General features: G+C 57.0%; 1 protein-coding gene across 1 annotated transcript; it reads left to right on the top strand.

The window, feature by feature from the left end:
- Positions 1 to 17493: 17493 nt before the first annotated feature.
- On the top strand, positions 17494 to 19029 carry CHST3 (carbohydrate sulfotransferase 3; the record flags this gene model as incomplete). The annotated part of the gene is made up of 2 exons (XM_082486164.1): positions 17494 to 17645; positions 17799 to 19029. The coding sequence occupies exons 1-2, from the start codon at positions 17509 to 17511 to the stop codon at positions 19027 to 19029; spliced, it is 1368 nt and encodes a 455-aa protein (XP_082342290.1). The 5' UTR covers positions 17494 to 17508.
- Positions 19030 to 25987: the final 6958 nt, after the last annotated feature.

The raw sequence follows: 25987 nt of genomic DNA, 5'->3' as shown, positions 1-25987 counted from the left end.
GTCCTCGGGGAACAAAACTGAGCATCGCTCACATGTCGCAGAGCAAAGTCCAATATTCCTCTTTTCCGTGCGTTCACTCCAAAGTAAAAGGCAACACATTCCCCATCCTCATTTTCTACCTCCTCCTTTACCTGCCCATTGCCTTTGGGCTCATCTCAGCTCTCAGCACAGGCCCGGCAGCTCCAAATGCCACCACCTCACTTTTAGCACTGCCGGCCAGAAATGGGCAAAACTTGCCTGCCAAAACCAAAAAGCTTTTACAAAACATGGGGCTGAGTTCCTTTTATTTGCTTTCTGCTTTGCAGGTTTTCAAGGATTACACTTGGAAGCTCTAAGGGCTTTCTCAGCGGTGCAGACTTATTTCAGTCCAGCCCTTTCGCAGCAGATGGAAAATCTGCTTTGACTCAATTCAGCTCACACAGAAGTGATTAGATAATCACGGGACTCCGGGAGCCGTGGCTTTAAGAAACAGCACAAAGTATTATAGGCTTTGCAGAAAAAATAAGAGTTGGCAGGGGACAAAAAGCTACAAGGGCTCCTGTAAGGAACAGGACACTCAGCCCCCAGACTTTCTTCATACAATTTTCTCTGCTCTTTTAACTTCTTGTTTTCTCTTCCCTCATTATCCAAAGTGAAAGCGAAGGCACTGAACGGAGCACGATATCATTTGGGAAAGAAGATGCCAACCGGAAGAGTTTGGACTGGAGGTAAAGGCCAGCAATTCTTCACATGTGATCTCACCTCAGCTGTGCTGTCGAGGACCTTTAAGCCAGGCAGTGGACTTCAATGAAGTTTGCAACAGCAGCTATCCGCTGGCCAAAACTGGCACGAGTTTGGATTAATCGAAGTCACGAGGACACAGCGGGGGAAAGTGGCGAGTCCAGCTACTGTGGCTTCTACCGCAAGGTCTTTCATCATCCCACAGTCCCAGTGGCACACAACCCACACCCAGAGTCATGGGCATCTGGTCGCTTGCCCTCTGCCCTCTTATACAAATGAGGCTAAAAGCACAGTCAGACACTCAGTCTCCCTCTTCCATTGTCCCAGCTAAGTCTGGGATTTAAATGGTCGAGAGCAAATCACCCTCTGCAGCGTTCATCCCTTGCTTGCTCCAAGTCCGACAGAGCTATTCCACGTCAAACTTCATGAGCCTCTTAATTTTCTTCACCTTCCAGTTTCATAAAGCAAAAGCATGTTTTAAACAAGGCAAGAGAACTAGCTGGATTGCAGCATGAGTAGGGCAGACAGCTACAATTAACACCTTTGGCTTTCACAGGGGAATTCAGCAGCACCTTTCCCTGCTAGCAACCTCCCGTTCTGTGTCCTTCCCACCACTGGCCCAACAGCAGCTGGGGAAACATTTGAGCATCTCCTCAAAACAGCAAACACAGGGCGATAGAGATGTTTTATGGATTCCATGGGCAGTGCTGCGAGTAATGAAATAATGCCAGCCTGCAGCCTGGTTTTCCACGGCCATCACAATTTCTGTGATTATTACCTAATGTGTGTCTTTGAGACTTGCTCTTCGCCTCTTCCCAGAAATGAATTAGTTGAACAAAAGGCTTATTTTAACCCTTAGCTTGTAAATCACAGACCTGAGAAAGGCCAGCACCGTGCACCCACACGAGCTCAGCTACAGTCAGGAAATAGCTAGATCAAAACTCACCGTTCTGCTGAGCTTTGTTTGCCATGGTGGCAAACGTCAGAGAAGAAACAAAACCCCTCTTATCCTTCCCCAGGGAAGGGCAGAGAGGCGTAGGAGTTAGCTCTCAACCCTGGGCACCGTGATCCAGCCAGCTGCAGAACAAAAGCACGGCTGAGCCCATAGAAAAGAGGAAAATGCAAGAAACCACTCTGTACAGAACAGTAAATGTCACTCCTGGCTGAACACACTGGGTCAAATCCACCACTTGTGGAAGGACAGAGAGAAAAACTGACCTCAGACATCTCAGAAGCCTGACACTAACCTGATTAAAAAAAAAAAAAAAAAAAACAAACCAACATCTCTCCATTCCCTTCGTTAGGCCACACTGCAGCTGCCCTTTAAAACTTACCCAACAGCTGCTTCCCCTCAGGTTGTAATTTTTTGTTCAGCTGTGGCTGATCTCTCTCTCTGCTCCTTGAGTTGGACAAGGTTCAGAGCTGTGTTCTGTCCTTGCTAACAGATCTGCAAATGAGAGTTAATTAACCCTGAGAGATTTGGAAACTGTTTTTCCATAAAAATGAGGATTATCAGGTTTGAGCTGCTCCTATTTCACAGGGGAGGCTTAGAAAGCAAACGGGTTTTGCTCTTACTTGGTTTTCCTGATGCTGCCTGGGGCAATCAGAAGATATGTGGAATTTCTAGTGATTTCTAGCAAAAGTGTCTGGGTTTCCCCATTATCTTTTCCTAGCTTGCTCTGAACAGCCAGTCTGATGACAGCCTTCCTACTGGCAAGTCAAATTGTTTTCTTGCTGCACTCAAAGACCATCATGTAGTGGTGGTTCCTCCTACAGGTGTCCACACAAAGCAGGAGTGATCTCCAAGGTGGACCTAGTCCTTCTCTTTCTCTGAGACCTATGGGTTTTATACAAGGAGGGTCCTGCCCTGTGTCACACACCACCTCTTGTTCCACAACATGCCCTTCAAATGAAAGACCCACCACATCCAGAGCTGTGAAGGTAGGGAAAAATGTCTCCTCCTTGCAGGCTGCCAGGATGCAGCAGAGCCATTTCTTAGAGGTGGATCTTCCAGAGGTCCACCTGCAGGGCTCGGCTGACCCTGTGGACATCCCAGTGAAGTCCCCTGGCTTCTGGGCAGATACTGCTTCTCTTTTCATCTGCTCCGGTGCTTTTGTTTCTGCTTCTTCGTTGGAAAGACCCTGCCCTGCTGTATGCAAGGCTTCAAAGGTCCTGGTACCCTTATTGTGCATTAAATAGCAAGGATTTGGTTATCACCAAGCCAGACAAGGTTTCCAGGCAGAGGCGTTATCTTCCTTTTGTAAGCAGACCAACAAGGCTACAGCATGACTACCAGGGGAATGTCAGAAGCCACCATCGTCAGCCCTTCTGCAAACAGTGGCTGAGCTCTGGGAAGAATTTACCCCCCCTGAAAAAAAAAAAGTCAGTCGAGCAAACTAGTAGCAGTCACACGCAAGAGTGAGCTCTGATCCTTCAGCCAGCGGCTGGGGAATCTCGAACCTGAAAGGTGTTTCAGAACAGGATGAATGTATGTGTGTCTGGAGAGGGCTAAATCAGGTTTCTGTGGGTCCGAGGTGATGTTCAGAGTGAAGGCGTATGCCTGAACTGATGGTGGAAGGGGCTGCCCTGCCATCCCTTGCACCCTGGCCATGTGCTCCTGCCGCTTCCCTGCCTAGGGACAGACTGACCCTGATTGGATCTGATCAGCTCCTGATCCAGCTAGAAACTCACCCTGCGAAGGAAAAGCAATAAAAGATAAGTTTTCAGGCTCACATTGCTGCGAGTGACACAAAGGAAGGGAGAGGGAACATGTGCCAGGGGCAGAAAGAGAGCACAGGACGGTCTCTTCTCTTCCCCTGCCTTAAGTGGATTTAAGCACATCATGAAATGGCAGAGCTGCAGAAAAGATGAGGTATAAAAAACACATTAGAGTAGGGAAATAAGCCACATCGATATAGCTCATTGATGAGAGTACTCAGCTTGAGGACCCTCTTCCAGCCTGAAGTTTCTTGTAGGGTTCATCACCATTTTGATAAAATCACACCATCTCAAACTTCTTGACACCTAGGGTTTGGCTAAGATAGTAATAACTCATTGTAGCCTGAAATGGTTTTCATGCTGTTAAGACCATCTCATGGTGTTGCCGGTGAGGAGCAGAAGAGGAGGATGCCCCACAGTGGAGATCATCCCTGGCGTACACTTTGGTGTGTGGCTGCACCCCAGTGTTATGCCACCAAGGGGAGTTTTAAGAGGAGTTAGCAGTTAACCCACCACATAGCAAAGCTAAACCTTCTCGTTTTATAGCACAGGCTTCAGAGAAGCGTGGAGAAAGCTTGGTGCAATTTTGCAAATCACAGTGCAAACACCTGTGCTGCTGTGGAAACTTCCCCAGCAAAACCCAGCAAGCAACACGGCCAAATAGCTCTGCGCATACTGGGTGCTGAGCACCCAAAAACCTGAGTCACCCCTGGGCTTTTCTCAGTGCTGAGGACTTCTCAGTAAAAGCCAGTTCTCACTTCCTTCTTTCCGAGGGGAGAAGATGGCATAAGTCACGGTCTTATAGGTATTTTGTCTCCCGCTAAGGCTCAGAGTGGGTAACAGCTACCGTTCAGCACAGTCAGCTTCTTTTCATAGAACCATAGATTGGTTTAGATTGGAAGGGACCTTGAAAATCACCTCATTCTAGCCCCCCTGCCATGGTCAGGGACACCTCCCACCAGCCCAGGTTGCTCCAAGCCCCATCCAGCCTGGCCTTGAACACCTCCAGGGACGGGGCAGCCACAGCTCCTCTGGGCAACCTGGGCCAGGGGCTCACCACCCTCAGAGTGAAAAATTTCTTCCTAATATCTAATCTAAATCTCTCTTCTTCCAGTCTGAAGCCATTCCCACTCATCCTATCACTACATGCCCTTGTAAAAAGTCCTTACCCAGCTCTCCTGTAGCCCCTTTAGGTACTGGAAGGGGCTGTAAGGTCTCCCCGGAGCCTTCTCTTCTTCAGGCTGAACACTCCCAACTCCCGGGCTTTCTCTTCATATGCAGGCTGGTCAGAAAGAAAAACCCACTATCAGTCTGGGTCAGTCTCCCAGCCATGAACATCAGGCAAAAGGAACTTTATTTGGTTCATCCCTGCCTTGAATGGTGTGTTGGGAGAGTGGGGTGCTGAGACAGGGAGTTATATGCGTGTATAGAGAGCAGGGAGACACAGATTTTTCCCAGCTGAGGATGCTCCTGACCTTACTAAGATGCTGATAGGCACCCAAAGGCTTTTTTTTCGCTACAGCGCAGCTCTAAAGCCAATGGCACCAACAGAAACCCACTTGCAGTCTGCATGTGATCCCCCCCCCCCCCTTTTTCTTTTTTCTCTGTGCCAGGGACTTAAAAAGCCAAACCAGAAAACATAAGGCTTCCCACTTGCTTGGGAGAGCAGCAGCCTGGCCTTGCAGCCATCCCCAGGATGAGGACATGAGAGGCATTTTCTACTGGTGTCACTGTTTTAAGGTTTGCCAGCTTCTCTTCTCGCCAGACGTCCCCCTGGCTCGGCTGCTCTCATCATGTCAAAGCAAATCTTTGCGTTGCAGGTTCAGAAAGTGTTTGCAATGATTAAAAATAAACTAACTTCTTTATTTCGCCCTCAGCAGTTTTAGAGAAGCAGAATTGAAAAAGGAACAGAAAATGCCGAGCAGGTTTGTTTGAAGATCTTGCACACGTTGCCCGCAAGGGGCTGTAGGAGGCAGTGAGGGAAGGATGTGTGGAGGTCAGTCAAAAGCACCTCGGCTGTGAACACTGAGTTTTCCCCCAACCAAGCTCCCACCCTAATTAGGTCCACTTGTTTTAAGCATACCTGCTGGGGGAGGGGAAAAAAAAAAAAAAAGAAAGATCAACTGAAAATCTCCCCAGGGAGCTCAAATGATGGAATTTGCTGCGGCTGCACGAGCCGGTTTGCCTATGGAGGACAGGTAGGAAAGCAAACACAAGAGAGCAGCCGGTGCCACAGATACTGGGTGGACACTGCCCAAGTATGAGTTTGCCGTGGACAGCAGCAACTCCTTTCTTGTGTTGTCCATGTGCCGGACAGCGAGCAGCCTTGTATAGATTTTGGTGGTGTGGAAGCAAAGCAGAGGGCAGGCGGATCCCTCTGCCTGTCCCGTCACATGGCCCTGAAGGGTGATGCAAGACTCGCTATTTCACAGAATCACGGAATGACAGAATGGTTGGGGCTGGAAGGGACCTTCAGAGACCATCTAGTCCAACCCCCCTGCCACAGCAGGGTCACCTACAGCAGGTTGGACAGGAACGGATCCGGGTGGGTTTGGAATATCTCCAGAGAAGGCAAGTCTGCAACCTCTCTGGGCAGCCTGGGCCAGTGCTCTGCCACCCTCAAAAGAAAGAAGTTTTTCCCTAATGTTCATATGGAATTTCCCATGTTCCAGCTTGTGCCCGTTGCCCCTCGTCCTGTCGCTAGGCACCACTGAAAAGTGTCTGGCCCCATCCTCTTGCCACCCACCCTTTAGATATTGATAAACATTGATGAGATCCCCTCTCAGCCTTCTCTTCTCCAGGCTAAAGAACCCCAGCGCTCTCAGCCTTTTCTCATCAGAGAGATGCTCCAGTCCCCTGATCATCTTTGTAGCCCTCCGCTGGACTCTCCCCAGCAGTCCCTGTCTTTCTTGAACTGGGGAGCCCAGAACTGGACACAGTGCTCCAGATGTGGCCTCACCAGAGCAGAGTAGATGCTGAGAGTGACCTCCCTCGACCTGCTGGCAACGCTCTTTTTAATACACCCCAGAAGACCAATGGCATTCTTGGCCACAAGGGCACATCGCTGGCTTATGGGGAGCCATGAGGTCCCTTGCAGAGACCTCGTCCTGCTGCTCCCGCAGCAAATAATTAGTTCCTTTAATGGACACAGGTCCAGATATTGTTAATGATTCAGGCCTAGTCTCCAGCAAATGCTCCCGGTTTATGGATCACCCTTTCCATGCTCTTTGCTGGCCGTCGTCTCCCCCAGCCCCCAGGTCCTGTCACAAGTGCTGCTGTTTGGGCTTGCTGTCCTCTTCTACTTCGTGGCCCTTTACTTTTTCTTCTTGGATGGCAAAGCAGGCAGCACCTTCCCTTGGAAAGCCGACATGCCAGGGCTATACATCGCTGGTGGTGTTGGGTCCATCGCTGTGGTCTGAAGCATCCCCCTGGGGAAGATGGAGGGGTTTCTGCCAGCAAGGAGAGGTGTTAAAATTAAGAGAGAAGCTCCTAGTGGCAGCAGAGATGCCAAGAGAGGAACGAGCACTGCATGGGGAAGCCAAGGGCTGGTCAGGGAGCAGGCAGGAGCCGGAGGCTTTTTGCTTCATCCGAAAAAGCGAGGGGGAAGGAGGAACCAAAAAAAGCAGATGTGGGCTCTGGCCATGTGCATTTTCCCCCTCCAGCTTGCGGGACCAGGGGGCACGGGCTCTCCGCACGGGGCAGCAGCCAGGGTGTCTCGGCTCCCCGGGAGAGGACACCACCACCCCCAAACCACTGCTGTTGATGAGGCAGCACCCGCTCCCAGTAAGGGCTTCCAGTAAGGCTGCGGCTGGGAGACTGGGCACCAGTGTGCAAATTACTAGGGTCCGGCGTGCCGCCGCCAGGTGGCGCCAGGAGCCCGCATCCCCGTTATCCAAGAGATGGTGTTAAAGCACTTACTTTCAAAAGTTTGCCTTTTTTATAGTCTTTAGGGTGGGAGCTATCAGCGGCAGACAGGTTATATCTACGTGGGGAGAGGTTTCCCGATAGGTGGGTTTGTGTTTAATTATTGAAAGATCATTAAAAGAAAAAAACAACAACAGCAAAAAAAAGAGCTGGAAAAGTTTTAGCTAATAGTTGTGCGTTCTGGTAAGCAGGCTAGCCTTGGCAGAGAGGGTGAGAACACCCTCCTCGTAAAGTTTATGTCGGAAAGTCCAAGAGGAGAAGTCCAAGGAGAGGTGGATCGGTGATTGAAAACACCTTCTGACCCTTGGAAGAAAAACAAGGTTTTCACGTTGATGCCTTCCTCATATCAGCCCACAGCCAGTGAGTCATTAGAGCTGTTATTAAAGCACCTGAGAGTGCTTTCCTTGAGGTCAGCTGTAGCTTATGAGTAGGCACGGAGCACCCAGCTCGAAAACCGGGCTCTGCTTTGGGTTGAGCGGGGCATTCCCTGGTTTTCCCTTGGGGCACAGGTAGCCTTAGTGCTCTGGGATGGCTCCACATGCACCCACAAGCAGGTTGCTCCCAGCTGTGGGGGTGATACACCCACACCCTGGCACCAGGACAAACCTTCTCCCTCTTGGGAGGCAGATCTTGGCTGGCTCTGCACTAGGACCCGTGCTGCATGTTTTAGTTCAGCATGAGCATCCGTGTGGCTTTAGGTTCTCCATCCCTTTCGTTAGAGGAACTGTGGGGCTAGAGGAGGCAGAGACCTTCTTCTGACACTGGTTCCCTAGGCCAGCTCATACAGCCATAGGAGGTCCTCAGCCCAGCACGAAAGGAAATCAGGGTGTTTGCAACTCTTATTGTGCAGCTGGCGGGTCGTCCCCGTGCCACATGCCATCACCTCACCTCTCCGAGGAACGTGCCAAAAAGTAGCTCACCATGGCATGGGCACCTGGCCACAAAACGCAGAAGGAAGGCTGCCAACAGGTTTCCAACTTTCCGGGGGGCAAGAAATAGATCCGAAACGAGTCCTTGCAGATTCAGCCTTGAAATGAAGCCGGGGCACCTTCTGCATCTCATAACCTTGTCCTTCCGCTTTCTCTCATTTCCAAGCCCCATCACGACCTCCTGGGAAATAAAACCATGAAGTTCCTCTGGGGGAAGAAGCAAAGCAGAGGAAAACTGGGTTTCCTTTGCACTGCTGCTTCTAGACCATTTCCAGGTGCTCCATCAGTATGTCCTGCTGCCAGATGCCACTGGACGGTGCTTGAAGGGACGTGGCTACGGAATTTGGCAACATCTAATCTGCAGGCGAATTTCTAAGCAAATGCTGCCACGGCTCCAACAGAGCAAAGGCCAGGGAAGGCTTCTTTTTTTAAATCAGAGTCCAACCTGGTCACCGCCATGTCATCAGCTTGGACCGGGGGTGGAAAATGAGCATCAGATGCCTCTACTCCTCGAAAACCCAGAGCATCCTCGTTGCTATAGCGACACATCCCCCTTGCCTTGCTCCTGATGTCATTCTGGGGACCACTCCCCTGCCTCCTCCCGCACGACAGGCGTGTGTGTGGCACACGCGTGTGCAACACAGTGAGCGAGGAGAACAGTCTCTTTTATCCTTGGGGGAAGAGGAGTGGGTGACAACAGGAATATGATCCCGCAGCTGGTGAAGGGCAGAGGAAACACAACCCTCTGCCTCTCCAGCCGCCTCTCTCAGCAATTTGCGGGGAGGAGAAGGCACTTTGTTCCTCCCTGTGCCAGCTTTACTTATTGATGAAGCGGGAAGGTGATCCCCATCCCGAGCTCTGCCTGTGCACTCAGGGAGCGCACCCCGGGGCTCGGGCAGGTGGGCTTCAGCCCAGGCTGCGCCCCGTGTTGCAGCTGCGCGGGGAACGATCCCTCCTCTGCTCCTGCCACCCCCCAGGACCCCCACAAAAGCAGCCTACAAAGGTAGCGACACCCCGCTAGCGTGGGTGTCCCACGCCCCACCGGCCTCTCTCTGCCCACATCTCAAAATTATTTACATATTAGGGATGTAATTTCACCAAGATCTCCTCTGCCCACAAAACCCGAGGCAGAATTCCCCTGTTTCAATTGAAATAACAAGTGAGGAGTTAAAAAATGCTTCGCCGTGTTTCGAAACCCCACGAAACTCCCACAGTGTGCGGCCAGCCAGACTTAGCCGCTCTTTTTGACGTGATTAAGCTGACAGCCTGCACAGGCCTGATCCTGCAAGCCCTGGGTTTGCCTCATTTAGGCAGAGTTTGCGAGACGCTGCCCTTCACCCTGGCTCCATCGGCGACGCTGCAGGAGCCAGAGCCGCGGCAGGGGTGGACCGGAGTTACTGTGCCCGTCTGCAGGCGGACCGCGGAGTTACCGGCTGCGGGATGCCCGCTGCAACCAGAAAAAAAGCAGAAGGATGTATGGACGGATGGAGGCTATACCGTAAACGTCACACCCAGCCTTTCTTGCGCTGCTGTTTGCATATGAACTGTGCCACCAGCCCCACGCGCCTCCAAGCAACACCGGGCAGGTCCGCAACACCCCCGCGGGAATATACGTCTTCACATCTATATGAGTACATATGTGTATAGGTTTGCACACACCCACTGTTGTTGCAAGCACAGCACTGGCACTCCGCGCATAAACCTGAGCACATTACCTTCACTAATAGGAAGCTACTAACGAGCTATGCAGGTCATCGCACATGAATGCCAAGAAAACCTGCATTTTTTTGCCTATGCCACATGCGTAGCAGAAAAACTATGCCAGGAATGCGAGAAAAGTGCTGAAACTTTTTATGGGGACTATTTTTTCGGATCTCTCTCTGCCTGCAAAGCCAGATGTCTTTCAGCTCCTCGACGTCTAATGTTACAGAGCTCTGAGGGAGCTGCATGAATTTCTGCACATAAGCCAGAATAGCCATTTCTGTACGATTTAACGCTCCAGGCCCTAGGGGACAGTGACAGCCCCAAAGCTCCTGGTCTGCTCCCAATAAGATGCTCTGACTCCCTGCCCTCCCAGGCCACGCGTGCACATCATGGTGTATGGCCGTCGCATGGGGCAAACCCACCCACAGCTCCTGTACGGGGAGAAAACAGAGTTCGGTAATTTGGGGAGAAAGGTGCTGACCCTGGAGGCAGTTTTGGCCGGGGAGAAGGAGAAGGAGCCTTCCCGTGCCTGCAGGATGGTGATGGAGAAGATGGAGCCAGGCTCCTCAGGTGGCAGGAGGGCGAGAGCTGGGCCAGGAGAGGTTCGGAGCAGATATAAGGAGAAACGTTTTCCCCTGGAGAGGTTGTGCCGGCTGCATCCTTGGACATTTTGCAGGATAAACCCTGGCGTGACCCCGCTTTGGGTGGGAGCCTGGACAGAAGCTTGTGGCCGCCATCACCCCACGGTGCCCAGCAAAGTGACTCGCCTTCGCCAAGGTGGGAGATGTTCCTGGGGTGTCTGTGTGCTCACAGCCCCCCAGTTCCCACCCTCCCAGCGCCAAGGCAGCCCCTTCCAGCCCGGGGCCATCGCAGGGCTGGGACTGGCGACTCCCGGTTTTCAGCCCCGGCGTGTCGGGGAGGCAGGCAGCGGGCAGGCAGGCAGGCAAGGGGGAGGCAGCGAGAAGGGTGGCCCGGGGACCCTGCCCGGCTCCGCCCCGGGACCCGCGTCCAGGCGGCGGGACCGCTCTCCCCCCGCCGCCGCCGCCGCCCGGGAGGGAGGAAGGAAGGAAGGAAAGAGGGAGGGAAGAGGGGAGGGAGGGAAAGAGGGAGGGAGGATGACAGCGCCGTGAAGAAAAGCAGGGGGACCCGCTGCCCTCCCTCCTCCCGCACGGCAGGACCAGGCGAGCTCGCCCCGCCGGGTAGGTGCAGCGCGGGGGGACCGGGAGCGATGGGGCTGGAGCCGGAGCGCAACCGGTAACCGGGACCGGAGCGCAAGAGGGCACCGGGAGCGATGGGCAGCGGGAGCTCCGGGAGGGGAGTCCCCGGGAGCGGCAGCCCCGGGGCGATGGAGGAAGGGGGGGGGGGGGGGGGGGGGGGGATGGCGGCGGGGATCGGGCCTTTCTCTCCCGGCGCGGAGAGGACTTGCGGGAAGTTGGGTGCGCGATGAAGGACCGACACCCTCCTTTCCCCGGGGCAACGGGAGCGGGGCCGGGCCCGGAGCGGCGGGGAGAAGCCAGGGGTTCCGCGGCCCCGCGGGGGCGGCCCCGGGCTCCGCCGGCTCCTTTGTGCTCCCTCCGGCCTCGGCCGTTCCTTTGTCTCCGGTGCGGGGCCCCCCTTCCCCCCGCAGCCGGCGGTGCCTCCCCGCCGCCTCCCCCGGAGCTCCCATCGCCCTGCCCTGGGAGAGAAACTCCTCTCGGCACACGACAGCCCGAGCAGCTGGCTCCTTCGCTTTCCTTCGGGGGGAAAAGAAAAGGGAAAAAAAAAAAATAGAAAGAAGATTAAAAAAAAAAAGGGGGGGGGGGGGAAATAACAACTGAAATAAGGGCGAGCTCTCCAGCTGCAACGCTGAGCTTCCGTCCGGAGCCAAGCACGTCTGGGTCGAGAAAAGGGGACTTTCTCACAACCATCCCGGAGTTGCATCATCCGGCCTGTCAGCCCCTACCAAAGGAGCACTGGAAAGTTGTCCTCACTCTTTGCCCTCCTGTCCCGGGGCTGCTGGGGCACCCTGGCCCTCGGCCGGCTCCTGGCCATCAGGAGCCAGCGGCTTTTCTGCTGGAGCCTGGGGCACGGCCGTCCCGCCGGCACCCTACGGGCCTCAGGCACCCAGAGGGGACCTGGCTGGCATGGGGATACCTGGGAGGGGGAAAGGGACAGCTGAGCAGAGTCCCTGCTCAGCGCCCATAAGGATTTCAGCAGCCGCTCCCGGCCATGTCTGGGGGAGCTGCCTGCACCCCACCACCACCTTTGCACTGCGGGACCCGAGCCTGGCTTTGGTCCCCAGGGGAAAGCGTCTCTTTCTCCATGGTCGGTGATTTACGACAGCACACCAGGACAGGGATTTAACTCCGTGAACATCTACCGAGTTGCTTCGGCACAGGACTCGTTTTCACACCTCCGGTCTCCCTGTGCCACCAGGTCCCCAGGCACAGTCTGCATTTTTCCAAAGGCAGCAGGGATTCACTGTTTCTCCACTGAACATCGCTGACCGCCGGTCCCTCCTGAAGGTCCCCGGAGGGCTGCAGATGCCTGTCATGGGGTGACAGGGAAGCAGAGCGGGGCACAGAGTGAGCGGTGTCCCTGTTTTTGGGGGGTGGGTTTGGCGGAGGAGCTTCCAAGCTCGCGTGGAGCAGTGGGGAGAAGGAGCTCAGGGCGGTGGGAGGGACCGCAGGCTCTGCGCCCCGGAGAAAGGGCTCATTGAAGCAGGGACGGGCATTTGCGGTTCCCAGCGTGGCCGGGAGGCGACAGCACGCACAGCGGCTGGCATTGTGCAAATGGAGCCAGGCAGTCCTCTCCTCCATCTTGGTGGCCTGCTCTCCGGACCTGCTTGCTGCTCGGCAGGTTGGCGTGTTCGGTCACATGTGTTTGCTGCAGGTGATGCTGTGAAACCCACACCACCAGCATCTGTGGTTTCCAGCAAGTTGGTTTCCAGGTTGTAGGCTTGTTAGCCAGCTCAGCTGGTCCCCGCTGGCTCCTGGTCCCGTCCAAACCAGGGCAACGCAGCCTGCTGTGCCCGCAGATGCGCAATTTTACCCCTATGCCCAGCTCTGATGTCGCTGGAAGTCCCATCACGTTCACCAGGGGCTCAGCAGCTCTTCCTTCTCCTGGGTCTGGAGAAAACACCTCTTTTTGGACACCACCAAAGGCAAGGGAGAGCAAAAACCGCTCTGTCTTGGTCATGAAGCCTGGGCTGGTCCTGCCACCAGCTACTGTGCCCAACACCAGCTTCTAAATCCCTTCTGAGCAGCACTTTTTGAAACACAAGGAAAAGTCATCCCAGAGCTCAGTGTGCCTCCTCCCGGGGGGATAATAAATAGCGAGCAGAAGATGACCACGTGCACCTGGAGTTTGAGAGCACATGCAACGAAAAACAAGTCATTTAAGTGGTGCTCGTTTGTACCAATGACCTGCTCACCTGCATGGTTCATCTCCTGGGGTATGGCTTTTCCCAGGATGCCCAGTTAAGAGGAGAGGAGAGGACCAAGCCAAGGAGACTTGAAAGACCAGGGGGTAGAGCTGGGAAAGGAATGAGGGAGGAGAAATAAGCTTTGCTGTCACCTTAACTTGAAGGACTGAACACATGGAGAAGCAAACCCCTGGCCGTGTCCCCGGGGGCTGCCCAAACCAGGAGGACATCACCTCTGCCCTTCCCATCCTCTCTGGGGGACGCGGCCCCTGCTCGTGTCAGGGTTTCTCTGTGCAGTGGAGGGACGGGCTGGGTCTGCCGGAGCCAGAAGGACTGTTCATTCCCAACTTTCTCCTCCAATAGGCAGTTTCCAGGCTTCAATTTACTGAGGCTTGGGGCTATTCTAGGCAACTTTATAAACATCGTAGGAGGTGACTTCCCCCCCCCCCCCCCCCCCCATTTTTAGCTTGAATACACATGTTTTTAAGCAATAAATACCTGCCCGGGCAGCCTCCTTAGCTGTGCTGGGGCAGGGGTGGGGGTGGGGGGCCAAACCGAAGCAGTGTCGCGCTTGTGCCATGCCTTGGAGAAGAGCCAGGGGCAGGATGAAAATCGCTGGGAGATGAAAGCGAAGAGGGAAAGGTCGGTGGCGCGTTTCCCAAGGCCAGCCTCGGGAGGAAGTCGGGAGCGGAAATAGTTGATAGAGTAAATACCGAGGGAGCCCAGGGTGGGTTGGTTTTTTTGGTTTTTTATTTTGTTTCCCACCCCAACCCCCCACCCCCCCCAGGTTGCAGACAAAGAGCGGCGGGGAGAGCAGATAAGCGCTCTCGTGCGCCTTATCTCTTTGTTGTTCAGCCCCTGTGTGTTGCTGGCTGGCTTTGCTGCTGTTAATCTGATGAAGCAAAGGATGGCGGAGCGAATTACTCCGGGGGTGGGGGGGCAGCGAGCGCAGCCGCAGGTCCCCGCAGGCTGCCTTCTCACGGGAGCCAGCCAGGGACGCGTGGGGGCTGGCTGGATGGACAGAGGGATCTCGGGCAGGGAGGGAGCTTGCAAGTAGGTGCTTCGCTGCTGTTCCTCATCTGGGAGCTCAGTTGTTGCCTGTTGAGTCACCGGAGGAAAATGTGACTTCATCCAGTCGCACCTCCAGCTGGCTTCCCCCGCCAGCCCGCAGGCGGCTTTCCTTTCCTGGATCCCACCCGAGAGGTGTCAGGGGCTGCCGGAGGAGGGGATAAGAACCCCAAGGCTTCGTGAAAGACCCTCCCTGTCCCAAAACCGAGCCGAAAACCCCAGCTGCGCTCTCCCAGGCAGGCAGTCCTGCAAAACTGCCCCGCAGAAGGGCGACAAGAGCATCCCTTCCCTCCTGCCTCTCCCCACGGGGTGTGCCGTCCTTGCCCTGGGGCTACGCTGCTCTTCTCACCCCACCTACGGCACCAGTTGGAGCATCCAGCCCATGAGCTGGCTTGCTGCAGCAGGCTTGAATGGTTTGGCACCTCTGTTACCGTCTGAGTCCTTCCTTCTTGCTGTGGCAGGGTTAAGTTAACTCGCTAGTAGTGGCGGACAGCCACCCAGGCAGCTTCGCGCGGGAACAAAACCCCCCACCGCCCCCCGAAAGAAAAAGCCCTCTCCGCTGGCTTTGGCTCAGCTGGGAAATCCGCAAAGCCTTTTGTCACCGCGGCACCGGGAATTGTAGCTGAAATGAAAAGCGTTTCCAGCCGGAGGGATGGGGAAAAAGCAGGGAGGGGCGCCGGGGGGAGTTCTCCCGAGCCACGTGTGTGCCGCTTTCCGGGGCGTCTGTGTGCAACGCTCGTGGAAATTACCCCGCCTTGCTTCGAGATGTGCAGAGCGAGAAGAGAAGCGTTGGCCAGCCGCTGCCCGCCACCGCCGGAGGTGCTGTCCGTCTGGCTGTCCGTCTGCTCGCGCTCGGTGGGCGCGCATCCCCCGGGAGTGGGGCGCGGGAGGTAGCAGCATCCCGTCGGCTCTCCGGGCAGCAGCGGGGACCCATCCCTGCGCCCTCCCGCATCTCCCGGCCCGGCGGGCGGCCGGAGGGGAGCACACGGGGTGTACAGAGCCCCCTCTGTTCCCTCTCACAAAGGGACGCTTGTGGCTCGCTCGCTTGCCCCGGCCGGGCTGCGCCTCGCGGGCCCCAGCGAGGAAGAGCTTTAGGATGCCGAGCAGCCTCGCCGGGTCACCCCGTGTGTGTGTGTGTCCGTCCGTGTCCCCCAGCCCCGTGGCTCAGCCCTGCGAGGGCCCCCATGCCTGACGCCGCCACCCCATGGGTCCCTGGGCAGGACGTTTGCAGCCAGCTGTTTATTTAACGAATCATGTCTGACCTGGGCCTGTGAATTGTTTTATTTTTTGTTTTTTTGGGTTTTTTTGCCAGCGCTGCTGGAAACGGCTCGGTCTGTGTCATCCCTGTGGATAATTCCTGGTCTGTGCATCATTTGTGGTCTGGGGACGTTAGAGGGGGGGGAATACCCCAGGCTAGCTTTGCCCAGGGATTATGTCTCAGCAAGCGGTTGCACGCCATCCCCCCATAAAGGGCAGCGAGGGGACGGTCCCTTGCCCCAGGGAGGCGAGGGCAAGGGATGCAGACCGCTCCCCGAGATGCCACAAACCCAAAAATCCTTCGCAAGCGGTGAAGCCGGCAGCTCGGCCGGGTGCTGAGAGACACGACCGCGCGCCGAGGGCTTTGTATATTTTATTTTCTCGCTCGGTTGCTCAAATACTCCGACAAGTCCTGTCGTCGCGGGGGCACTGAGCGGGACCGAGGAGGGGGGATTTGGGGGGTGGCACGGCGAAAGGCACCTGCCCCAGCTGCCGTCCCGTCCCCGAGGAGCAGCGTGATGACAAACTAAACTAACAGGGCTGTTAAACACACACACATACATGTGCCGGGGGGGATGTCGGTGCCACTCACAACAGGGGGAAAGAGGGATCTCCCCTCCGGCAAACCCCAAGGGAGGGGGGTCCCAAAGGAGAGGGCTCTGCCAGGCTCACCCCCACCCTTCACCCCTGAAAGCGGGGGCCGGGCCGGGCTGCCGGGGTCACGCCGGCAGGAGCCAAACCAAATCTAGACTTTCCCTGAGTCACCGAAAGTCTGGCCAAGAGAGCGGGATGAGCAAACGGCATCGCCCACGCGGCCGGCCGGGCGCGCCAACCCCCGGCCAGGTAGCAGGCGAGCCCCACGCCTGACACATGCCAGGTCCCAAATGGTTTGTGTGTTTCCCCCCCAAATCCCTGCCACATCCCACATGTGATATGGATTTTTGCTGCAGGGGACGGAGGGGAGGGGGCGATGCTGAATCTCCCGGCGGGTTTTGCATCCCACGCCGCGTGGCCGCACCATCATTTGGCGTTTTGGGTTTTTTTGCCTTTTTTGTTTGTTTGTTTTTCTTTTCGGAAAAAGCCCCTGAGAGCATTTTACACCCCGCGTGGGACCATCGACAGCAGCAGCGTTTTCCGGCCCGCTGTCGCGTCGTTCCTGGAAACTCTCTGGGTTTCATTTTCGTGGCTGCGCGGCCGCCGCTGCCGTGCCGTGGGAAGACGGAAGCCGCACGGCCCCAGGCTGGGGCCCTACAGCAGAGCCCGCAGCCGGCCCCAAAAGTAGCCCTTTTCAGAGGGCTGGGAGCCACCATGCCCCGTGGATGGGGATGAGGAGCTGCTCACGCACCCGGGGGGCCCCTCGCTGTCAGCAGCAGGTTTTTTGGCTGGTGGGGAGCAGGCAGCTGGCGGGGATTGAGTTTCGGGTCTGGCAGGGGCAGCCGGCAGAAGCGCGGGAAGGGGTCTCATCGGGCATTTGTATTGATTTGGGGTATTTTGGGATGGAGGCGGAGCAGGCGATAGGGGGGCTTCGGGCAGCTGCTCCTCGTGGGATGGATGGGAGCGATATGGAGGAGTGTGTGTCCCCTCCTTCCCTATTTTTCCTGCTCTGGTCAAGACCTTCTTGATTGTCGTTTGTGGGAAGGGTCAGCCTCCTCCCTGCCCGCAGAGAGCCACCACCGCGCTGACCCTCCTTCTCCCCGCAGGCAGGGCCGGCGGGGCAGAGGATGCCGGGCGGTTAGCCCAGGTCACCTCCCCGGCCGGCGGGAGGGACATCTGCGTGCCCCCTCCATGGAGATCCGACGCGCTTTGCCCCAGGATTTCCGGGAGCTGCTGCACTGCCTGAAGATGAGGAGCAAGTACGCCATCCTGCTGGTCTTCGTCGTCGGCCTCGTCATCATCGAGAAGGAGAACAACTTCATCTCCAGGTAGGGAGAGGGTTCCTAAGCCACCCCACGCTTTTAACCCTTTCTCTCCCCCACATCCCGAGCTCCTGTGCAGCAGGATCACCCCCCAAAACCCCTCGCCAGGATGCGGGGGTGGTCCCGCTCCCCTCCAGGCTGGGCTGGCTCTCCCCACAGGGTGTCGGACAAGCTGAAACAGTCCCCGCAGGCGCTGGCGGAGGCCAACGGCACGGAGGCCAGCCCGGCACTGGCCGAGAACGGCTCGCTGGCCTCACTGCAAGAGCTGGATGCCGCCTTCTCCCAGCTGAGGTCCCACCTGCACAACGTCACCCTGCAGCTGGCGGGCGACAGGGATCCCGGACCGCGGCGGCACGTCCTGCTGATGGCCACCACCCGCACCGGCTCCTCCTTCGTGGGGGAGTTCTTCAATCAGCAAGGCAGCATCTTCTACCTCTTCGAGCCCCTCTGGCACATCGAGAGGATGGTGACCTTTGAGCCGGGGGGAGCCAACGCGGTGGGCTCAGCCCTGGTCTACCGGGACGTTCTCAAGCAGCTCCTCCTCTGCGACCTCTACATCTTGGAGAGCTTCATCTCGCCGGCACCCGAGGGCCACCTGACACCCTTCATGTTTCGGCGCGGCTCGAGCCGCTCGCTCTGCGAGGAGCCCGTCTGCACACCCAGTGCCAAGAAGGTCTTCGAGAAGTACCACTGCAAGAACCGCCGCTGCGGGCCCCTCAACATCACCCTGGCCGCTGAGGCGTGCCGGCGCAAGCAGCACGTAGCCCTGAAGACGGTGCGCATCCGGCAGCTGGAGTTCCTGCAGCCGCTGGTGGAGGACCCCCGGTTGGACATGCGCATCATCCAACTGGTGCGGGACCCCCGGGCCGTCCTGGCCTCCCGCATGGTGGCCTTTTCTGGCAAGTACGAGACCTGGAAGAAGTGGGCATCGGAAGGGGAGGCTCCCCTGCGCGAGGAGGAGGTGCAGCGGCTGCGGGGGAACTGCGAGAGCATCCGTCTGTCGGCCGAGCTGGGGCTGCGGCGGCCGGGCTGGCTGCGGGGTCGCTACATGCTGATACGCTACGAGGACGTGGCGCGGGCGCCTTTGCAGAAGGCGGAGGAGATGTACCGCTTCGCCGGGCTCCCCCTCACCCCCCAGGTGGAGGAGTGGATCAGCAAAAACACCCAGGCGCCCCGCGACGGCAGCGGCGTCTATTCCACCCGCAAAAACTCCTCCGAGCAGTTCGAGAAGTGGCGGTTCAGCATCCCCTTCAAGCTGGCGCAGGTGGTGCAGGACGCCTGCGCCCCGGCCATGCGCCTCTTTGGCTACAAGCTGGCTAGCAGCCCTGCCGCTCTGGCTAACCGCTCCTTCAGCCTGCTGGAGGAGGCACAGCCCTCCTGGGTCACGTAACGGCAGGGGATGGGGATGGCGGCGGCGGGGCCGGGGGGAATGAGGGGCTGTGGCCACGCTCCCGGCCGGCCCAGAGGAGACTCGGGGGTCCCCGCTCCCGGAGAGGCTCCATGTTGTTGCCGCCGGCTGGAAAGCGGCAGCCCCGGAGCTGGAGCATCCCAGCGGAGCCGACCTCGGGGGTCCCGCAGAGCCCAAATTACATGATTTCTTCGGGAACGAGGAAATCGCAAGGGTGAGGGGTGGCAGGGGGTTCGGTGCTGGGGCCACCTCCCCATCTCAGGGGCTGCACCGAGGAAGAGGAGGGTGAGCAGAGGGTGATGGGGCCGAGTGCCTCCACGCTGTCCCCACAGCTAGGACGAGACGCCCCTGCGGTGCCAGAAAGAACCCGGACCCCAGAGGCCCTACTGGTTTAGTGCCTTCATACCCCAGCACAGACTGGGAACTGCCCTGGAGGGCAGGAGTCTCCCGTGGAGCACTGGCCGGCACTTGGGCTGCAATGAGATGAGGTGGCTTTGTGGTTTGGTGCTCGTCAAATATAGTTTGAGGGATTTGGGTGGTTGTTTTGTTTTGTTTGTTGTTTTTTTTTTTTCCTGTGTATTTGCATACCAGGGCGACCAGGTGAATTTATTTATTTATTATGTGAAAAAGAGGGGGAGGCAGGTCAAGGAGCTAAGCCTCCCCCCCCCGCCCCCCCCCCCCCCCCAAAAAAAAAAAATCAAAGCATCACAACTTACTGCAAAGAACCAGAGAGAGACACCCAGTGCCGAGGTGGCAGAGGTCAGATTTTGGCCGGACCCCACCACGTGCCCTGCAGCACGATGCCGGGAGAGCCCCCGGGGGACCGACGGGCTATAAACCCCCTCCTCAGACACCCAGCGGAGCGTGGCCGGAGCGGGGGTGCACCCACCCCGCACGGGAGCGACTGCGAACCTCAGCGCCTGCTGGAAGGCGGTCAGACCTATTTAATTAAAAACAAAAATACAACAGCACAGAGTCCAAAGCATCTCCTGTCTCCTTGGCATGCGTGCGCGTCCCCCCTGCCCAGGGTGGGGGGTTGGGGGGGGGGGGGAACCCAAGAAATATTTGCTGGTGGGTGACCCGTACCGGGGGTTTGGTAGAGGCACGGGGAGTTTTGGGGTGTTTGCCATGTGCAGACGTTCACCCAGCAGCCCCATCTCGCCTCTCCCCTGCCAGAGCCATTGGCTGAATGCAAAAATAAATAAGTAAAAATCCGGCGGCGGTGGCAGCTGGCCACAGCTGGGCTGTGTTGCTGCCGGCGGAGGGCAGCCGGGAGGAACACGCCGGGGCTCCGGTGACGAGCCGCCGCTGGGCCAAGCTCACAAAAGCCACGTTTTTGACCCAAGAGGGAGAACAGAGGCGGCATTGAGGAGCGCGGGGCCGGCCGGTGGGGAGCAGCCACGCCGGAGCCCCGGGCGCCCGCCTGCCTCCCCGTGCCGGCTTTTTCCCAGCACGGCTGCCCTCTTGCCGGGGAGCATCTGGCCTCAAGGTGCGGAGTCAGGGTGCTCAACGCCGGCCAGCTGGGGAGAGGGTGCCCAAAAGTGGGGTTTTCTTTGCGTTGAGCAGCGTGGGCGATGCGTTCGTGGCGTACGGGTGATGGAGAGCCGTCAAACCACCTCCCCCCCTTCCCCTTGTCTCGCACGCAGCTCCCGGCATCGCAAGCAGCCCTGGGTTTGCCGAGTGAATCGGGTTTTGTTTGGAGGCTTCCCGCCTGGAAAGCGGCGGGGTCACCGAGGTCGGCTGGATACCCCGCAGCAGCACGCTGGGAAAATCCCGTGGAGCTCAGGCAGCACCGGGAGACGGCAGCGGAGGGGAGGGGGGGGGACACAACCGTGGCCAGATCCAGAGCAACGGTTACAGGCAAACCCCTCTCCTGTGCTTCCACGAAAGTACCCATTCCATTGGCTTTTGCAAAGCAAATAAAGCTTAAATTAATTGTTGCTTGGCAAAACAGCACGCGGGGTGCTGCAAAGCAGCTGCCAGAGCGAGGAAGGGGTTGTCAGCAGGGTGCTCAGCATCCCCTTCCCATGGGATGGGATCCCCACCCATCCCCTTCCCATCCCACCGCACACCGAGGAGCGTCAGGGCTTGGACAAAGCCATGTCTAAGGGAGGGGGAAGGACAGAGAAATAAAGGGAAATACGAAGGAAGTGGGGACAAAAGGGGGAACTGGGCTGAGCTGTGGACAGAGGGGATGGCGACAACCGCCCGTTCTCACCTGCGCTGCCTGCAGGTCCTCAGCCCCGGCTGGCTCCAGCCCGTCATTTCCAGCTAAGCAAGAAGCGTTTCTTCCCGGACCCCCTCCAGCTTCCCGTCAAAAATATCACAGGACAGAAAGAAAACAGGCTCTTGACCCATGCAGATTTACTGCAGGGGCTAATTGCCCTGCATTAAACCCAGGTAGCCGTGACTCCCGCACAGCACTGGGCGCATTGGGAAGCCACGAGGAACACGTGGCTCATTTTGAGACCAAACTGGCTGAATTCTCTCTGTGCTGACCAGGGAAGGGGGGTTTCTCACCCCAGGAGGGGCACCTCCTCCTCACCCTGCCCTGGCCGCTGCCAGGCCTTGCTCCGGTCCTTCCCTATAGGAGGAAAGGCACAGATTTGGGAGGAAAGGTGTGGATTTGGAAAGCCACGGCAAGAGGTGACGCCTTAGAGCGCAGAAATACCTGTGTTCAGACAGGCCACGCAGGGGCCACAATGGATGGAGCTTCCCCCTTCCTCCATCCGCAGCAATGGCAAAAAAAAAAAAAAAAATCAAAAAATCAAACCATCTTCTTTTCAAGGGATTCAAGCTCTCAGGAAAAAAAAAAAAAAAAAAACAAAACAAACAAAAAACAAAACACAACAGCTCCCAAAAGTATCAGGCTTGCCTTAAAACAAGCAAAAGAACCCACTACCACCCCTCACATTCCCCAACCCAAGGCTGCTCCCGTCCCTTCTATACCCCACCCCACGCAGGTCAGTGCCTGCAGCTGTGCTGCCTCCGGGCTCTCCCGCTCAACCTGCCACAGCTGTGCTTTTGGGGGAAATTCAGGTGCATTGTGGCCATGCTTATTGTCACCCAGAGAGACATTTTCTGCGAGCAGCCCGGAGCAGTGAGGGGGCACGTGTCCTGTGGGTGTCCTGTCCTCGGGTTTACGGCAGGCGACAGGAGATGACACAGCACCAGTGAGCGCTTTAATAAATTATGTATGTACTGTTGCCCTCTGGTTATTGCTTTCCTCCGCCGGTCTAATCCAAACTTGACTTTGGATGGCAGGTACACCCGGCTGCTCCTCAGCTTCCCGCTCGGAGACGTGCAGGGTTCGCTGGGACCAACCCTGCTGGCGTGGCTGGGATTGCCGCGGAGGGGCCATTCTCGCTTGAGTCGGAAGATGCCGGTGCCCACCAAGCTAAGAGAGCGCTCCAGGCAGGCGGGTGTCTGAAACGCCACCTTAGACACACCGTGCTGCTTTCATGTGTGGCCGAGGTGGCAAACTGCTACCAGCAGCTGGCATGGCGGATCTCTGCCAGCCCGCGAAGCCAAGCCGCCAGGCTGGCCCGCAGAAACGCTGAAAAACGGCCTTTTTTCAGCTTTGTCCCAAACCTCAGAAGTCGTGGCTGCTCCACCAGCTGTCCCGATTCCCCCCCCCCCCAATCCCCTTCTCCTCGCTTGCTCCAGCTCCGTTTAATGGGATCGGAGGAGCTAATCCCCCGGGGCTATCAGATGGGATTTCTGCACCGGGGGGCTGTGGTGGAAAAACCCATCGCTCCATGGCGGGGCTGGGTTGTGGTTCCTTCCCGCAGGGAGATGGCACGCGCGGCTCCGGCTCCGTCGCCCGCACCCCGAGTCGGTGGGAGGACCCGCGGGCCAGCGAGGGATCGGGGGCTGCAGCACACGCGGACGTTTCAGCATTAAATGACAGCCTTGTTTTCTGTTGTGTTTTTTTAAGAGGCTGCATGCCTGACCAGACCACATTTCTTGGTCTGCATCCCATATTTATCCTGTAATTACACCTTCGGACAAAGGCTGCCTGTCTGTGAGACGGGTTTTTTTTGAGGACACGGTTTTATTATACGCTGTGCTTTCACCCTAATGAAATCTTGGGGGAGGGGGAGGAGAAATCTCCCCGCAATTTGGGGGTGAAAGCTGTTCTTTCTCGAAACCTGCCCCAAGAGGGAAGGAGCTTGCCCAAGCCCTCTCCCTTCCTTTCCTCGAGGAAAACCCAACCGCTGACATCCTTCTGGTGGTGCTTCTCTACCACCTCATGAGGATTAATGCCACAAAACCCTTCTCCGTGCCGCCCCGCAGGAGAAAGGTGCCACCTCAACCTCGCCGCCGGAGCAGACGGAGCCTGGCAAACTCATACAGACCATCGCATTTCATCTCTGGGGTTCTCCTGAATCCCTTTTCTGGGACCAGTTCACGGGCCGGCACGTACACCAGCCGCTGCCTATACGCACACGCGCGACTGGCTGGTCCAGCCTGGCCAAAATAAGGTGACTTTGGCGCTGTGGTTCACGGGAAGTGGCCAGCAGCTGGTTCTCTCAAGCTGATGTCACTGAAAAAACTGGAAATGAAAAACAAAGTTTGCCCTTGTTGCTTTTCGCTGGAAGTAAATTTTATTTATAAGGTATGAAATAGCTAGTGCTGGTGCTTGAAAGCAGCCAGGCACCGGTCTGAATTGGTTTTTCCAGGCGTTTTGGGTATTTATTTTTTTTTTTCCCCTGCCGCACTGCAGCCGGGAGACATCTCCTTCGGTTTTGTGGCAGAGACATTGTCAGCAGCGAGGACAAACGGGACCCTGCCAGCTGCCCAGATTTGGTGGGGGTTGCCTTCAGGCTCCCCTAGGAGGGAGAGCAACGCTCCGGAGGAGACCGAAGGAAGCTCTTGCAGCTACTGCAACGTTAAGGAGAATAACCTGCCCTGATGCTCGTGGTGGGCAGGACAAGGAGGCTGAAGCTTATGGGGCGTTCTGGCGAGCGCGGAGCAGGGGCACTTGTGGCATCCGAAGGTCTTCCCGCGCAGCGCCCCGCAGGGAGCGTACGGTCCACGAGCATACGGAGGAAAAGGCCAGGAAACCCGGAGGAAGCCCGGGCAAGGCCGATGGCTGCCCCCAGCCTCCCCACCTGCCTCTGCCGTACAGATCACCGGCAGAAGACAAAACCCGCTCTTACCGCCGCCGCCTGCCTGCAGTCGGCCGCAGAAAGATCATCCAAACAACACGCTTGCCAACGCCGAGGGCGCACCTGCGCGTAGAAGGCGCCCTCCGACCACAGCGTCGAGCATTCCGAGTTCCTTCCCGTTTGCCCGGCGTTGGGTGCGAGGTTTCCACAAAGGCTCCTTTTACCTCCCCTGTTTGCTTTGGGCACTGGTTTTCACCGCTGACCTTGTCGCACGTGTTGCCTCCATCTCCAACTCGCCGACCCAGAGGGTTTTTACCCTTTTCTTTGAAAGTTGGCCCCGATCTTCCGGTGTACAGTCGGATTTGCCTGATGATAGCCCTCATCGTCTGGGAACAACGCTTGGAGGCAGGGTGAAGGCATTTGCCGAGGGAGTTGGGGCGGGAAAAAGGTCTTGTTCTTTGCGGCAGGTCTGGTGCAAACGTGCCCGAAGGGGGAAAACGTCCTGTGATAGGGGAAAACGGGGGAGTACTCTCGAAGGAATCCATTTCTCCCAGCAGTGGGTATGTGCTGTAAAATATAGGTAAATACCTGGCACGAAAAGCCAAAAATCGCCTCCGTGAAAGCGAGAGCTGGGCACGGAGGTGCAGGGGAAGGGGGCAGGAGAGGGCAGCAGCACGTGGGAAGTGGCGATTCGTTCCTCAGCCTCCCCCGTCTCTTAAGGACTGGGCCTTTGGTCCGGCTTTGCTGCAGCGGGACGGAAAGCCAAAGGAGTTCCGCCAGCACAGCCAACCCCGCAGGAAGGGGACGGGTTCACACACGCCGGGCGCGAAGCAAGCCTGTCCACGTAATTCGAGGGAAGAGCTTAAATCGGGTTTTAATTGTTGCGTTCACCCTTTTAGAAATGGAGACGGGGGCCTTTTTTTTTTTTTTTTTTTTTTCTTCCCCCCAATTTTTGCTTTGAATTGTCCTTTCCCAAAGCCGGCCGTCGCCAAGGGTATTCCAGCAGCCTCCTCACGGATCAGTGCCCGTGTAGGTACCAGGAGAGAGGACAGGGAGCAGAGCTGGAGCGCTACTACCCTGGAGATGCTTCCCAGCCTCTGGACATCCATAGCTCGTGGATTTCCCGGCCAGAACGGGCATCTCTGTGTTTAGCAGCACTGGAGGATTTATCCTCCTTGGATTCATCAAAATTATTTTTCCCACGTTGGAGGTTGTAGCATCCTCCAGCCCAGTCCCGTGTGACAAAAGGCACAAACCTGCCCCTGGCTTATTTCAGCTGAGACTGTGGGCTTTCCAACCCAGGACCTTCCTCTGCTCCCGGCTTTACTGTTGGCCGTTCCATTCCTCCTCTCTCAGCTCTCTTCCAGGCTGAAGAGTGCCCCTGTGGAGAGCAGAAACACCCCCAATGCTTTCAACGCCTTTGTCACCCTTCTTCCCCCGCTCCCCGCGACGGAGGGGAGGGTGTCTGGTGCCGCACGCTGGACTTGGACACCCGCCGTCCCAGTCCCATGTCCCCACGGCCGAGCCGGCTGCACCCTCTGGTGGCAACCCTGCATCCAGGCCCTGCTTTTCCTGGAGAAAAAAAAAAATAAAAAAAAAATAAAAAAAAGAAGAGATGCAAATTCCTTCACCCGTCTCCCACCCACGAGGTTGGGGGGAGTTTTGCAGGGGACCCCCGCTGGGAAGGGGCTTCGGCGCCGGCCGGCGTTCGCTGAAGGAGGGATGAGGAGCGGAGGGGAACCTTCAAACCAGTATGGGAAGGGGAGCGCGGGGGAAGCTCTGCCAGCTCACAACATCCCAGTGTGCACAGCAGCTATATTTATCCACAC

The sequence above is a fragment of the Vanellus vanellus genome, assembly GCF_965231255.1.
Source record: "Vanellus vanellus genome assembly, chromosome: 7".
NCBI classification, from domain to species: domain Eukaryota; kingdom Metazoa; phylum Chordata; class Aves; order Charadriiformes; family Charadriidae; genus Vanellus; species Vanellus vanellus.
The sequence above is the reverse complement of the archived record's forward strand: the minus strand, read 5'-3'. Positions and strand labels throughout refer to the sequence as shown.